Genomic DNA, 12,424 nt, shown 5'->3' with positions numbered 1-12,424 from the left:
ATCACAGGGTTCTTTTACTGGGGGTGGGGTTGCTTTTGCCTTTCTCTAAGGCGGAGAAAGTGTGATTTGACCAAGGTCACCCAGTGGGTTTTTATGGCTGAGTGGGGAGTTGAACCCTGGTCTTCAGGGTTACAGTCCAGCACCCAAACCACTACACCACTTTGGTTCCTACATCTACCTTATAGTACATATAGCATAAAACAATAAAAACCTGCAGTACTGGCATTTCACAATCATGTTAGAATAAAATGCATATGGATACAAAGCTTGACTGACACTTTATATATTAGACTATGTACAAAAGGTATACTCTAAACATTTTATTGATATAAACAGCCATTTTTTTATTCACTATGTACAAAAATTTGTGAGTGTTCAAATACTGATTTAAATACTACCACACTGGTTCAATCTCAGCCTATTTTGACCACAGTACTGTATGTGGACTTAAATCATGAGACAGTTTGTTTAAGGTTCAACTATTTTCTGAACCAAAATTTCTTCAAATTATATGCCACTGCTTCAGACAACTTGAATTAGTTTTTCCTTTCAATCACATTTCTTTTCATTCACATTTCACTATCTCACAAATAACATTTGAATGCTCTTTCAGAACCTTAGGATTAGCCATGGAGGCTGCCAGCTTATTCTTGCTTGTAACAACTGCTACTATACTTCAGCCACTTTCAATGACTCCAGTAATGCTTGGAACATCTGCATTCCAAATAAAAAATCTTCTTAAAATGAAGGATATGAGTTTCTATTGTTCAGTGGGTTTGTACTGTGCAAAAATCTTATAGTAGCAGCACTGGGAATGAGTGAGTGAAAATCTGGGGTGAAGGAGCAAACCCCACACTAGATTTCAGTTTTAGCCTCCCCAATCTAAATGCTTGCTCTCATTTTGACACAGCTGAGCTTTTAACATAGCTGAGTTTTGAGAGAGCACACTGACTCGCCTTATTTTATATTTCTGTTTTATTGTTCAGTGACAGTTCCTATGCAAAATGCTTTTGAGTGTATTCACACTATACAATTAAAACAGCTTGATACTACTTTAACCAGCAAGGCTCTGCCCTAACAGATCTTAAGATTTATAGCTCTAATGCTATATTTAAGGATGCAAACAGATTTTGTAGCACCTTTGAGACTAAGTGAGCTAAATATGTTGCAGCATTAAGCTTTCGTAGAGTTGGGCTGCATTTGCAGTGCAGAAATTATCCAGTCTGACACCATTTTAACTGCCTTGGCTCAATGCTATGGAATTCTGGAAATGATAGTTTTGTGAGATATTTAGCCTTCTCTGTCAGAGAGCTCTGGTGCCACAACAAACAACAGTTCCCAGAATTCCATATAATTAAACCATGGCAGTTAAAGTAGTGTCAAATTGGATTATGTCAGTAGTGCAGATTCAGGCTTAGTATACTTCCTCAGATGCATGGAAACATGAGAAAGACATTTTCCTATATTTATGTGTCTGTGTGTAAGTGTGTGCATGTGTGTGCGCACACATGCAGTAGAGCTCTCTAGGACAGCCTTCCATGTATGTATCTGAACTACAACTCTCAGAATTCCCTAAAATGGAACCATGACACTTAAGGTACTATGAACAGGTTTCTCTCAAGTAGCCATATATATCCAGCAACTGAAGGAAGGGGAATGAAATTGTAAGCCATTTGCCCCACAGGAGATGCTTCCCCTTCCTCTTGGCCATATCACTGACACTTTTGCTATAACACATGCCAAAGTAAATTTAACTTGAAGGGCTAAAATCAAATCAAGTTGAACCCAGCTCACCTCCATGAAGCAGAACTGCACGGCAATTTGCTGAAACAGCTGCCTTGGCATTACCTTCTGAGAGTCCCAACAGCCACCCTCTGACATTTTTCATTAAGGAATTTCATGTGGAAGACTGGAGCATGGCTAAGACCCATTTCTTTATTGCGGGGCATGGGAGAGAACTCAAGATGCTAAGGGAGGAAAACTTTTATTGCCCCATGCACTTCAAACAAGGGTTCATTCTTCAAAGATCAGTTACAATAATACAGGAGCTCTTTCACAGCAATACTCATATCCTGTCTCTTTGTGGTGAGGTCTTAGGGCCAAGTCATACTACAGAATTATAGTGCTATTATTCCACTTTTAACTGCCATGGTTCCATCTCATGAAATCCTAGGGCTTGCAATTTGATGAGCCATTAGAAAACTCTGGCCGAACTGCTAATCCCAGTATTTCACGGGATGGAACTATGGAAGTTAACGTGGAATAAGAACATTATAATTCTGTAGCGTAGATGGGCCTCTACATGTTTTATTTATTAGTCAACGAGAAGGAAAAAGAAACACACTTGTTTATCAGTCAACAAGAGGAGGCCTTTAAAGGTATGGGATAGATGGGTGATAGAGAGATCAGGGAACTGAACCCAAAAGTAGAGCAAGTCCAAGAGGCATCTTAACTGTATTTAGCTTCAGTTCTTCCAGACAAGAGGTAGGAGACAAATCAGAAAAGCCTGCCTGATAAATCCATTGATTAGATGATGATGATTATTATTATTTTGGTTTTAGTAGGCACAGCATTGAAATCCACACAATTCATGGAGCCAATCCACTTATTCTCTGGGAGCAGGCATCTGATATGGCTTCATTTCCAACATTCAGAAGACATTCATTATCTTTTTATCCATTTTGTACCTTTACACACACAGCCCTAACATCAGAACTGAATCAGCATCAACACATCTACAGTTGAGAAACTTGTGGTTCCACATATCTGTAGAAGTTTAAGACATTATATGCAAAATATTGGAAATGCATAAACATTTTTTTTAAATTTCTAAATTAAGGAAAAGGTAGACTAAGTTTTAGGACTTCATAGTTTTAGCAAATCGGCAGGTACTATCTGCTTTTGTCAAGGAGCATGGCATCATCAATAATAGCATAGAATGATGGAAAAGTTACAAAGCTCATTGAAATGCTATAGGCTAACTGAAAGTCCTTTTCAATTGTTATAGAAATGCTGGCTAGAAAACTATTGGGCAATTGTGTGTGCTGTGTGCCTTCAAGTTGTTTCCAATTTATGGAGACCTTAAGGCAAACTTATCATGGGGTTTTCTTGACAAGATTTGTTCAGAGGTTTGCCTTTGCCTTCCCCTGAGCTGACAGCATGTGACTTGCCCTTGGTCTCCAGTCATAGTCCAACTCTCAAACTATGTCACAATTGATGTCATTACACAATTACTATGGTGTAAATTAGAGTTGAAACCTTGTAATTGTTTTCATATTCACATGTATGGTTATGGTACCATTGTCACAAAGACAGATGTCCTTAAAACATACCTTAAAAGCCAGGCAGCTGTACCGAGTGAAGGAGTTCAGCAGTGTTGGAGTTTGTGGCACTGAAGGACGACACATACAGCTTACTCCTGGTAGTGAGCTGCAGTGTGACAAGGAGCTGTGACAAGACCCCAAAGGGGCCTCTGCTTTTGCTTTTCATGCAGCTGCTTGTTGGCAAAAGGGACTGGTCATGTCATCCTTCAGTGCCCCAGACCTCCTTCACTCAGGACAGATGTCAGGTTTTCTGGTGGCTTTTCTGTGGTCAGAGAAGACAATACAGTATAGCTACAACATCATAGCTAGGTGCCCCATACATTGCCATTATGCATTAGGGCATGGTTTTCCCACTGTTCTGTTTATGTATAGATCATATACATATATATATTTTTGTAACCTGTTATTCTCAATTTCACACTACCTGTTTCATTTTGCTGTACCCTTAGGATCCAGGGTCTATAAACCTCCAGCTCTCCTCTGCCCTATAGCCCCAGACATTCCCAGGATGATGTTTTCCTCTCCCCAGACTTTGCCTCTCCCATATCCAATTCAGTACTTCCTCCACTTCAGGGTGGGGACATGTTGCCATTCACATGTTCCTGGACTTCATTTCCTATCAGCCCTAGCTGGCATAGCTCATTTGAAAGGATGATAAAAATTACAGTCCAACAACTGAAGAGGCACACATTCTCCACCCCTTCACAACTTGTTATCTTTTCCAATTGCTGGTAACTTTACCTCTTCTGTTCCTTTTGGGCTGTTTTGAGCGTCCATAGTATTATTACTGTCTGGGAAGGTTATTTTTGTACTACATCTCCCAGAATGCCCGAGCCAACACGGTCATTCTTGCAGGTGGGGTTCCAAAAAAGTAATTTTCTAAAGTTCTGATTCAGTATACCATCCCACATCTGACCACTGACAAACACTGATACTCCTGCCTCTAGATGTAGTATGTGGTTTCCTCCCCAAAGCAACCTTTCACCACACTCACAGAACCACTGCTATTTGTCAGCATTCTACTGCTTTGGGTTTACTTCTCAGCAGGAGAGGCCAGAACAAAGCTACATTTATTGTACTACCAAGCAAGTAAGGTTTTCCATTTTCTAACTAACACACTTGTAAAGGATACAAATTTGCCACATCATATGGACCACGTAGTTGTAGAGGCTACAAAAGAAAACAAAACCACAATTTATACAGATGTTAGACCATAAATACACAATTGTACACATGTATAATTGTATTGCTGTCTAGTCAAACCTGGGAGACTAGAGTCTAAATCAAAGTTGTTGGACCAATTAAGGCAAACCCATTCAGTCAATGGAACTTATACAGGTGCTAACATACCAAACTTCCATTGACCCAATGGGTCTATTTTGCGGTTCATATTTTTAACTGGTTTTAATTTTTTTGATAGTTTAATCACTTCTTAATTTTTGTATTTTGGGAATTTTTAACTTAAAAAAACCCTGTTAGCTGAACTGAGTCCTGAACTGGGGAAAAAGTGATGGAATTATGATGATGATGATAATCTATTCTAGTTGAGACTAACAAATGTATTTATGCCTTAGAGTGCTTCCCAGAATAGTCAGTTAAACACTTCTTTTATTTAAATGGAAACAGGTTACATCTTACAGTTATTTGTGTCATTCAGCATCAACATAGCCCTGTTTGGGAGTTCCTACAAAACCCAACAACAGGTCTGACTATAGTTAAAGGAACCTTGAGTTTGCATGAATGTGGGACAGTTTTGCTATCCCATCTTCCTCAGCAAGGAGTGATGGATTGTTGTCTACAGTCCGATGAGTGTTGGATGGGTTGGGAGGAATGAGATTTACAAAGTAAAGATGTACAGGAAAGTGACTTTTCATGCACCCTTTGAGCAGCTTTTTGGAAAGCTGGAAGGAACACTGCCTATACAAGAAAGGAAGGACTTTTTTCTCATTGGCTGAAGCAGCAAATTGACTGAGGAACCTGTGGAGGGAAATGATACACTGATGGTCTGTGAGTGCTATGCAAGGCCCATGTGCATGCTACCAGAATGGAGTATGCAGAACGACAATGTGAAAATGCTGTCTTGTTAACAAAAGGATGAACATAACGGGAAAACTTAAAATGGATTGTGAATGTCAGATGCCCAGCAAGCGTTATAGAATGACACACAGCCATATTCACTTACCCTTTCTGCTCCACTGGATAGAATGATATTCTAGAAAAATAATGAAAAATTATTCATTTTAGATGACACAGAATACTAGTTAGTCCATGTGACAGTGCTGAATACATTCTCTTTCTTCTGCCAAGACTAGTGCCTCCAATGTAGAAGTCTATATGCTCTCACAAAAGAGGCAACCAACGTGTGATCTGAGCAGCCTCCTATTTCTCATACTGGAGTGAATCTGTGCACATCTCCTTGTGCAGAACATCATGTATATTTGTCACACAAGCAAATGGAAGGAATCCTTGCAATCACTTGGGGGTGAAAGGAGCTCTGAGAACCTATCAGGATAAGTGTGGAAAGCAAGATTTTAATTACATTGAAATTAAATGTAATTAAATGTCAAAACTGTTTTGTGGCATGTAGAGAAAAAATATTCAGGATGTTGGGATGGAGCCATGGTAAGCCAAGAGCAGTGTGAAACCTTCCCCAGGTTGTTGTCATATATATGTTTTGGGTCACCTTTCTCATCTGTCCCAACCAGCATGGTCCAAAGTTGATGGGAGCTGTGGTCTGAAACATCTGGAGTGTTGGGTTGGAGAAGGATGGAAAAGAGTTACTGCCATCCAAGTGGTGTGTCCTCCAGCTCCTATCAGTCTCACTATCACCAACAGCAATGGATTATGGGTCTTGTAGTTTAAAACATATGGGCAATTTCTTGTAGTCTAAAACATCTGGAATTCAGCTTGGAAGAACAGGGTTCATCTTTGCTCAGTCTTGAGCCAGTCATTCTTGCTCTCTGAATTGTACTTCACAGGGCTGATTCAAGAATCCAGCAGGAAGGGGGGATACTGGGAACTATAGCCCTAGTTTCTAATTCTGTGAAATTCCATGCTAAGAAATTTCTGTAATCTAAATTATGGAAACAGAAAGGATTTTACATTTGGATGTACACTCAATTCCCCCACTCAGTCCTGAGATCTTACCCTTGCATTTAGAAAAGCTAGAAAACATTCTGTTTCAACAAGGAAGCTCAGATGCTTCAGAAACTGAATTCTTCGGGAATGATTTTTTATGTGCCATTGCAATCACCTTTGGAACATTTATGATAGAATACAGACAACTACAAGCCTTTGTACAAGCAATTGTAGCCCAACCATGGAAATACGCATGGCAAAACTGGATCTGCATGTACAGTCCAAGCTATGTGGCCTGGCTTAAAAACCCAATGGGCTGTTCATGTGGAGCTCCCTCTAGTTTTATGGTGCTGGTTTCTGAGTGCAGCTTCATGCAAGCAGTGGTTGACATCAGAGCTTGGAATTAATTAATTAAAAAGTTCAACAACTATCTTAAAATGCATATTTTTAATAATTAAATACCAAGAACATAAAAAAGAAAGAAATTGAATTCTTCATGGGGCACCCTCCCCACCTCTCTATTCTTGTGAACCCCAGATGCACAGAGATCTGATGAAGCTTAAGTTGGAAACAGCTGCTTGAGGCACCATTTGCATATCAAAAAGCCAGGAACTGAATTCTGCTCCTGAGACTTTTTCCAACTCTCATGTTTCTTGCTGTATTTCAAAAAATGATGATGGGAGGAGGCTCTTAATAACAAGAAGGAGATTTACAAGAACTGTAGAGACACGCTATGCCTAGAGCCTGGGAAAGTTGTTTATTTCAAATACAATTCCCAGAATCCCCCAGTTAGCACAGGTAGTGCCCATTTGCAAAAAACCCCTGGCAGAAAGGGAAACTAATCACTATTCATCTTAAGAGCATTGGAGGGGGCTTAGAAAGCTGGATGCAAGCAGAGAGCTGGCAGCATTCCTGGCCATAAGGACAAGAATAAAAGGAAATGGCAATTTACTTCTATATCCTCCATACAGCTTGAGGTTGTACAGAACTATGCAACATTATAGGAGTCATGCCCATTCTTCAGGATATGGCAGCTTTCAAGACCATTCCTTTCAGCACAGCATGTGAGTGGTCTGGTACTTATCAATTGTGAAGTGAATCAGGGATATATTAAGACCAAGCAAGCATCTTACTGAGACTCCCCAGGCACTGGGTTGTCACATAAAAGGAAGAGGAAAAGCACAAGAGAGTCTGATCAACAGTTTTTTTGGTAGGCTGTTCAGGATATCCATTCAAGGATAAATCAGGGCAGCAAAGTAGGAAGGGTAGTGGTCTATTTGAGCCCTTAGCAGGACGTAGCATCCTCAAGGCAAGGACTAGGGTGGGATGGGGGCAGTCTGAGGCAAAAGGCTATAGGTACAAACACTCCTCCCTGAATTAGACAAGGGAACTTTCAGGAGAGAAGAATGAAAATAAGAGCCTTTTGCACTCTCCACAGCTTTCCCCTCATTCCTATATGGTTGTTATTTGCCACCAAATCAACTTCACCTTATAGTGACTTGATGACTGAGAGAGCTCCAACATTCACCAATAACCCTGCTCAGGTCTTGCAAAGTCAGGGCTGAGGCTTTCTTGATCAAGTCTATCCATTTATAATGCAGCCTTCTTCTTGTCCTACTGCCTTCCACTTTACCAAGCATTACTGTATTTTCCAATGAGTCTTGCCATAATGATATGCCAAAATGTAATATCCATTTAGTTATCTTCCATCTAGAGAAGAATTCAGGTGATTTGATCTAGGACCCATTCACTTGGCTTTTTAGGATTTCATCGTAACCACAGAACATAGTAACCCTTCAAATCAATTTATTTTCTTTCTGTCAGCTTTCTTTACTCTCCAGCTTTCCCAGGCATACACAGAAATCAGAAATATTGTATCATGAATGATCCTGGCTTTGGTATTCAATTATATCTGTATAATTAAGAATCCTACCTAGTTCTTTCATCACAGCTGTATTCTTAATTTAAAGTTTTTTTACCTTGCTCTTCAGCCCTTATGGGCTCCACCAAACCAATTTACAGACAGATAAAACTAATTTTAGGGAGTCCCTGCCCTCAAGCTTACTAGCTAAAAGAAATGACACAAAAGAGAATGGGGATGAGGATGGAAGATAAAAAAGGACCACCCAGGTGCCACTTCTTAAAGTTAAATAAAGCAATGATGGGTAACATGTTGGCCTTTTGGGTGACAACATGTTACCCATCCTTGCTTTATTGCATCCCCAGAGCCACACAAACACTCACTAATGGTCCCCATGTGTCTTGTTTCTATTTTAAAAGTTGGAAAATAAGGAAACAGACTCCCAGACACTTCTGGTTTGGGTGGGAGAAGGTGAAGTAGCCCATAATGGATGTGGGCTGTGGAAAACTGGGCCCCAGATCCTCCAAAGTTGTCCACCAACTGCAAAAAAAAGTCTCTCACTAACCCTGGAAGAGAGTGTTAAAATTGCTCCATACAGCTCAAGTTGTACAGCACTATACAATATCATGGGAGTCATGCCCATTCTTCTGGATATGGCAGCTTTCAGGACCATTCCTTTCAGCACAGCATGTGAGTGGGGAAGAAGGCAGAAATGCTTCCTGTTCCACTTCCTGAAACCTCGCCTCGGGAGAGGCAAATGGTATTACAAAATTCCTGATTGAGGGAATCTGGAACTCAGAATTGGAACATTCCTTTTATGGCACAGTTAAGGAACTTCCAGGTGTTGTTGGACTGCAATTCCATCAGTTCTCATTATTGGCTGTGCCAAATAATTTCTAACTTGTGACAGCAGCAGCAGGTTTTCATTGGGTGAGTTGTGCTTGTATTTTTTATTATGTTATAGATGTGTTTTAAATAGTTTTAATTTTGCATTTGAAAACAACTGCTGTTTAATTTTTTAAAAACATTTGTACTAATAGTTTCTTTAACTGTACTTTGTTTTAACTTCTCATAATTTGCCCTGAATCCTGTGCTGAGAATAGAAAGTATATAAATTTAAAAAATAAATATAAATAAACAGGCTGATGTGAGTTGTAGTCCAGAAACATCTGGAGAGAAACACGTTCCTCAGTCAAGTGCAAGGAAACAGCAGATAAGGAGTGGTACCCCCTCCCACTTGCATTCCTTTCCACCAAGGTGCAACCAAATCAATCCAAGAAAACATTAAAGACATCTGTTTAGGAGGAGAGACACGTTGTTGGTTTAATAATGAGATCTCCTCCAGGATTTATGCTGTTTTTCAGGAATAAACTGAGAAAGTGGGTCAGAAAATACTGGCATCTTCATTAGAAACAGATTAGTCAACACAAGCAGACAGTATTTGCCGAACAACATGGTTACTATGATTGATGCAGAAAAAAAAGGCTTGAGCCGCTGATACCAAAGACCAATAAGACAACTGCTAGTGGTTTGGGGGGCAGCAGCGAGGAGGACATTACAGGGCCAACGCTTATGTTTCTAATCTCACCTTTCCACGGCAGATTTGCATCAGGCTGAGTGCATTTGAAACCGTGTACCTTCGCATGGTTGAGTCTTTGATGGCAGGAACGTAAAGAAGTTCAAAGTAGATGCCTCGATCAATTGCCTTCACATGAAAGAAAAAAATCATAAATTGAAGGCAGTAAGACTGTCAAACCACACAACTATTGTTTATTATTGATGAGTTTTCCTCTCTCACTTTCCCTATAAAACAGAGGCGGCGCAGTGGATTGAGCATCTCCTGAAAAAACAGTTACACATGCACACATGAGACCCTGGCATTTGTAGCATAAAAAGGCAACATATTCCTTGTTCATGCTCTTAGATTTCCAAGTCATAGGGTGTTGCCTTGTAGCAATCCCAGATTCCACATGTGTGCAAGTTATATTTTTAAATTATTATTATTACTTCAAAAAAAAAGAAAGAAAACCCAACACTGAATTAGGATTCCATTACAATAAGTAGCCCAAGAGAGCGTTGAGGCTTCTCTTGCCCACCTTTGTTTACATGTGATCTGAAAACTTCATGTATGGCAGCGGTGGCTCCAAAATCAGTGAATTCACTGAAGCTCCTGATCCCAGGTTTAAAGGCACTATTGGATCTGGCTGAGTCCTCTGTCCGAAACAGAGACAACACTGCATAACTCAGTGTACAGGTCAATTGTGAATTGAGAAGCTGGACAAGCCTGGTTAGGGCAAGCGATCACAGCCTTCAGAATGCTGTGGAGGGGCTTTGGAGGATATAACCTAGAGCAGTGGTTCCCAACCTTTGGTCTGCCTTTGTTTTTGACCTCAGCTCCCAGAAGCCCCAACCAACTTGGCCAACAGTCAGGAATTCTGGGAACTGATATCCAAATCATCTAGAGGACCAACGACTGGGAACCACTGACCTAGAGACTTCTCTATGAAGAATTAAGGATTATACAGACCGCCCCAAAGGGCCCAGTCTGACCTCTGGAGAGCGCAAAAAGGAGCCGTAGAAAGCAGCTCCTTTTTGCGCCCCCCCAAATCATGTCACAGCCCTAATCTGGCTTCTGGAGATCACAAAATGGAGCCGCAGATAACAGCTCCTTTTTGCGCCCTCCAAGCAGTGCCATAGCTGTGGCGGTGCAGCTTTATGATGCTCTTTTGGTGCTGCGCCAAGTGCCGTTCTGTCAAGCCTCTTAGTTAGGTCAGTCAGAGAAAGCGTGAAGACCAGTTGGGAAGAGAGAAATTGATAAGATCTGAATAGGATTTTGGGAATTGGTAATGTGGAAAGAGTTTAGCAAGTTCATGTGTATCTTAATTGTTATACAAAACATCGTTACGGTTTTATTTTCTTCAACTGTGTCTGACTCTTTTTGTTTAAGAAATAAAGGGAGAATTGGTCATGCTCTGTCACACTGAACCCATTAATTAACATAGCCACTTAACCAGAAAAGCAGTCTTCATGAGACCAGAGTACTGGAGAGATCTTGAAGAGAAAGGGACAAGGTAAGTGTGACAAGGGCCCAAGGGCTGCAACTGTGGGCCCAGCCTAGATAAGTGTTCCATCACACCAAGGTACTCCCACAGAAGGTACCCCCATGGAAGAGGGCTACATCCACTTGTGGTCCAAGTCATACCTCCACATGCACAGGGTCATATCCCCAATTGATTCTTGTCAAATCTAAGAATTTTGCATGAAACAAAATTTGTATGCACTGAACCATCAGAAAGCAAAAGTGTCACTATCTCAGCCACCCATGAACAATGGTTTGGCTTTTGGAGTAGTTCAGATTTGGAATTCTAGATAAGGGTGACTCAACAAATAGTCTATAATGGTGTAGTTTGAAAGGATGCCAGATTTTCATGTAAAAACTAGATCCCCCCCAATTAGGTACAACATTAGTTCATCCCAATCCAGAGGCCTCTGGATGTGCTTGACAACAAATGCTATTATCTCCAGCCAGTAAGGGCCATGGGGTTTGTAGTCTAGCACATTTAGAGTGCACCAGGATCAGAAAGGCTGACACAAAGCCCATGCATTCTTCCAAAGTATCTAAGTAGACATCAGCATGCAAGAAAAAGACAAAAGAAAAAATCCAAATAAAAACACAAATAAACATAACTTGGAAGGCATACAATAAATTTTTAAGCTATCTTACCACATTAATAGATGGTCTCTTGATGTAGAAGGGCAGCTTTTCTGTTACATCAATACACACAAGGTCTACATCTAAAGTTGTACAAGCCACCTGCATTAGAAACCAGACAATCATTTCAAAAGAAGTATTAGACCTGCAAAAGACATTCTCTCATAATGTTAGATGTTCTCCTGCAAGCACTAGCACTGCAGAGCCCTAAGGAAAATCACCCAGAGGAAAGCATTCCTTTTCTTTCCCCTCCCTAACCTCTTTTCTTTCTGTTTCACTTTTTTTTCAGATTGTAAGTGTGAGAATAGGGACTTTCTTCTTCTTCTTTTTTTACTGAAATACAAGTTGCTCTGAGAATTTTCAAGGTGTGGAGTGAGGCATAAATACTCACTCAATAGGGGGACTGAGGTCTACTATAAAAAGTGTGGTCTGTTGGAGACCAAACTGCAA

The 12,424-nt window shown here is 40.4% G+C and overlaps 1 protein-coding gene across 2 annotated transcripts in view; it reads right to left on the bottom strand.

The window, feature by feature from the left end:
• The window catches only part of RPP30 (ribonuclease P/MRP subunit p30), a 33,922-nt gene that overhangs the window by 7,598 nt on the left and 13,900 nt on the right, over positions 1 to 12,424 (bottom strand). For both annotated transcript variants that reach the window (XM_042458632.1, XM_042458631.1), the window contains exons 6-10: positions 11,987 to 12,076; positions 9,851 to 9,967; positions 5,506 to 5,535; positions 4,456 to 4,493; positions 1,795 to 1,874 (exon numbers count right to left, since the gene is read on the bottom strand). In XM_042458632.1, the coding sequence (XP_042314566.1) occupies positions 1,795 to 1,874; positions 4,456 to 4,493; positions 5,506 to 5,535; positions 9,851 to 9,967; positions 11,987 to 12,076 (355 nt within the window). The remainder of the gene's footprint in view (positions 1 to 1,794; positions 1,875 to 4,455; positions 4,494 to 5,505; positions 5,536 to 9,850; positions 9,968 to 11,986; positions 12,077 to 12,424) is intronic.

This window comes from Sceloporus undulatus, chromosome 3 (genome assembly GCF_019175285.1).
Source record: "Sceloporus undulatus isolate JIND9_A2432 ecotype Alabama chromosome 3, SceUnd_v1.1, whole genome shotgun sequence".
In the NCBI taxonomy this organism is placed as follows: domain Eukaryota; kingdom Metazoa; phylum Chordata; class Lepidosauria; order Squamata; family Phrynosomatidae; genus Sceloporus; species Sceloporus undulatus.
The sequence above is the reverse complement of the archived record's forward strand: the minus strand, read 5'-3'. Positions and strand labels throughout refer to the sequence as shown.